This window comes from Penaeus chinensis, chromosome 1 (genome assembly GCF_019202785.1).
Source record: "Penaeus chinensis breed Huanghai No. 1 chromosome 1, ASM1920278v2, whole genome shotgun sequence".
NCBI lineage: Eukaryota > Metazoa > Arthropoda > Malacostraca > Decapoda > Penaeidae > Penaeus > Penaeus chinensis.
Genome location: NC_061819.1, coordinates 491,139 through 493,638, shown reverse-complemented (window position 1 = coordinate 493,638; position 2,500 = coordinate 491,139). Strand labels below are relative to the sequence as shown.

At 62.1% G+C, this 2,500-nt stretch overlaps 1 protein-coding gene across 1 annotated transcript in view; it reads left to right on the top strand.

The window, feature by feature from the left end:
- LOC125024507 overlaps positions 1-2,500 on the top strand; it is a 28,392-nt gene that overhangs the window by 25,033 nt on the left and 859 nt on the right. Inside the window, exon 7 of the mRNA XM_047616525.1 lies at positions 1-2,500. This exon is cut by the window's left edge and continues 1,235 nt beyond it; it is cut by the window's right edge and continues 859 nt beyond it. Within this exon, the coding sequence (XP_047472481.1) occupies positions 1-2,500 (2,500 nt within the window).

Genomic DNA, 2,500 nt, shown 5'->3' with positions numbered 1-2,500 from the left:
CAGCGCCGGGAACGAAGGATCTGCCTTGCCAAATTACGCCAACTTGCGGACTGAAACGAACGGCCAATCGCAAAGATTTGGATTTACAGAATATACTGACGTCACGGATGATACAGAAGAGGACGTATCGAAGACCGAGCAGAGGATAACGTCCCCAGCAGCGGTCGTGGCGGACCCGGGCAGCGCAGCGGAGCCGAAGTCCAAACTGCAGATGGACAACCTCATGAAGGCGGTGGCAATCGGAGCTTTGCCTAGTTCGATTGCCTTTGCCACCGCCCTTTGGCCCTACTGGGCTCCCCTCCTGCTGGGGCGCCGCAAGAAGCGCGACGCGAGCGCCCTCGGTGACCCCGCCGACCGAGCCCGCATTTCCAACGACTGGCTTAGCATCCTGACGGGAGCAAAGTACAAGGAGGCCGGTGCGGACTTCCCCACGGCCTGGGACCGCCTGGCGCTCAGGAAGAACAACCAGAAGACCTCCACAGCGCCAGCGCAGCTCGCAGCAGGAGGGCCGTCGAGGCCGACTCCCGCGGGAGGAGGGTCGTCTCCCTCGACTCCCGGCGACGACTCGCCTTCGAACACACCTCCACCGCCCGCTCGAACGGCCATCGGACGGCCGGAGGAAACGCCGGATCCCGAAGGAACAGCGACTGCTTCGGCGGATTCGGAGAGCGAGAACATCCTCAGAACGACGGAAAAAGCCACAACTGTGAAGCGCGCGACGCCCGCCAGCCCGCCCCAGACGACGACGGGGAAGGGCATGGAGCAGTCGGTGGCGCAGGTGATCTCGTCACTCAGCCCGACCGGCAGCGCTCCCATTTCCGTGGAGGCGCAGACGGAGGCCGGGGCCGAGCAGCAGAAGGAGGACGACGCCCCGGCGGATGTGGCCCTCGTCACCAATTTCCTCTACTCGACCCTGAACGACTGGAACAGAGAGAACCCCGCGACGAGGAACGACCTTCCCGCGGAGGAGGAGCAGCCAGCCGTCAAGGATCTGATCGAGCTGGACATCAGCGCGGGCACGCCGACGCAGGTGAACACCGTCACTAACAGCCCCATCATCTTCATTAATGGCCTTCAGGGCATCTCCAGCGTCGCAAGCGCGAGGCCGGAGACGACGCGCCCGGCGGTGGCGGAGACGGAATTCTTCACGTTCCAGCCAACGCTTCGACCCGCGTCCACGACCGAGAGGACGACAGTTTCTGCGTCGCCTTCATCTAGTTCATCGACTTCATCAACTGCAGCATCAAGTTCAGGGTCAGCTCCAACATCAACGACAGTAACGACGTCAGCATCGACGACAGCATCAACGTCATCGTCGACTTTAGCACCGGCGTCAGCCTCGACATCAGCACCAACATCCACAACTTCAGCCTTGACGTCAGCGTCAACTTCAGCCTTGACGTCAGCGTCAACTTCAGCCTTGACATCAGCGTCAACTTCAGCCTTGACATCAGCGTCAACTTCAGCCTTGACGTCAGCGTCAACTTCAGCCTTGTCATCAGCGTCAACTTCAGCCTTGACATCAGCGTCAACTTCAGCCTTGACGTCAGCGTCAACTTCAGCCTTGACATCAGCGTCAACTACAACCTCGACATCAGCGTCAATTTTAGCCTCGACATTAGCGTCAACTTCAGCCTTGACGTCAGCACCAACATCAGCCCTGACGTCTCCCTCGACCACCAGCACCCCCGTGAGACGGAGGCCGAGCTCGACGACCTCCCGGCCGGTCGTGTTCATCAACAACCAGCCGGTGACCATGGACGACCTGGTGGCGGGCTCCGGCTTCACGTCCAGCCCGGCGCTCGTGCAGATCCAGGCGTCGTCGACCCGGCCGGCGAGCTCGAGCGTCCGCGTCCCCATCCTGTCCCAGTGGAACACCCGCATCTTCGCCACCACTCGCGCCGACCCCTCTACCACGACCACAACGACCACAACCACCACTCCGAAGCCGACAACCACTACAACGCCCACAACCACCACCACGCCTGCTCCAACAACCACCAAGAGGACAAGAGTTGCAACCACAACCACCACAACCACTACAACCACCACGACAACCTCCCCCACCACGACCACGACGACCGAGGCGCCTGGCATCCTCAGCTCCATCGCGACGGTGCTGGCCGATGAGGACGGGCAGCTGCAGTCGGCGGTGAGCTTCGTGGGCTCCGTGGCCGTGTACGGGGCGGCGGCCCTCATGCCCCTCTGGCTGCCCATCGTCCTCGGCAAGAGGCGAAGGCGACGGGACCTCCAGCTCGAGGACGACCTCCAGGACATCCTCGAGGCCGTGAGGATGATCCACAGCCCGCCCCCTGTCACCCGGAGCCTTGATTTCGGTGACTCTGAAGAAGGCGAGACGACCCTGAGGCAGAGAGTCCTGGCGGCCGGCGCGGAGGCCGACGAGGAGGCGTTCAGTGTCTACGAGCAGTTTCCCTCTTTCAGGCACCTGGTCGAATATCTCAAGAAGGAGCTGAAGAACCGCGCGAAGCTCAGAGAGAAA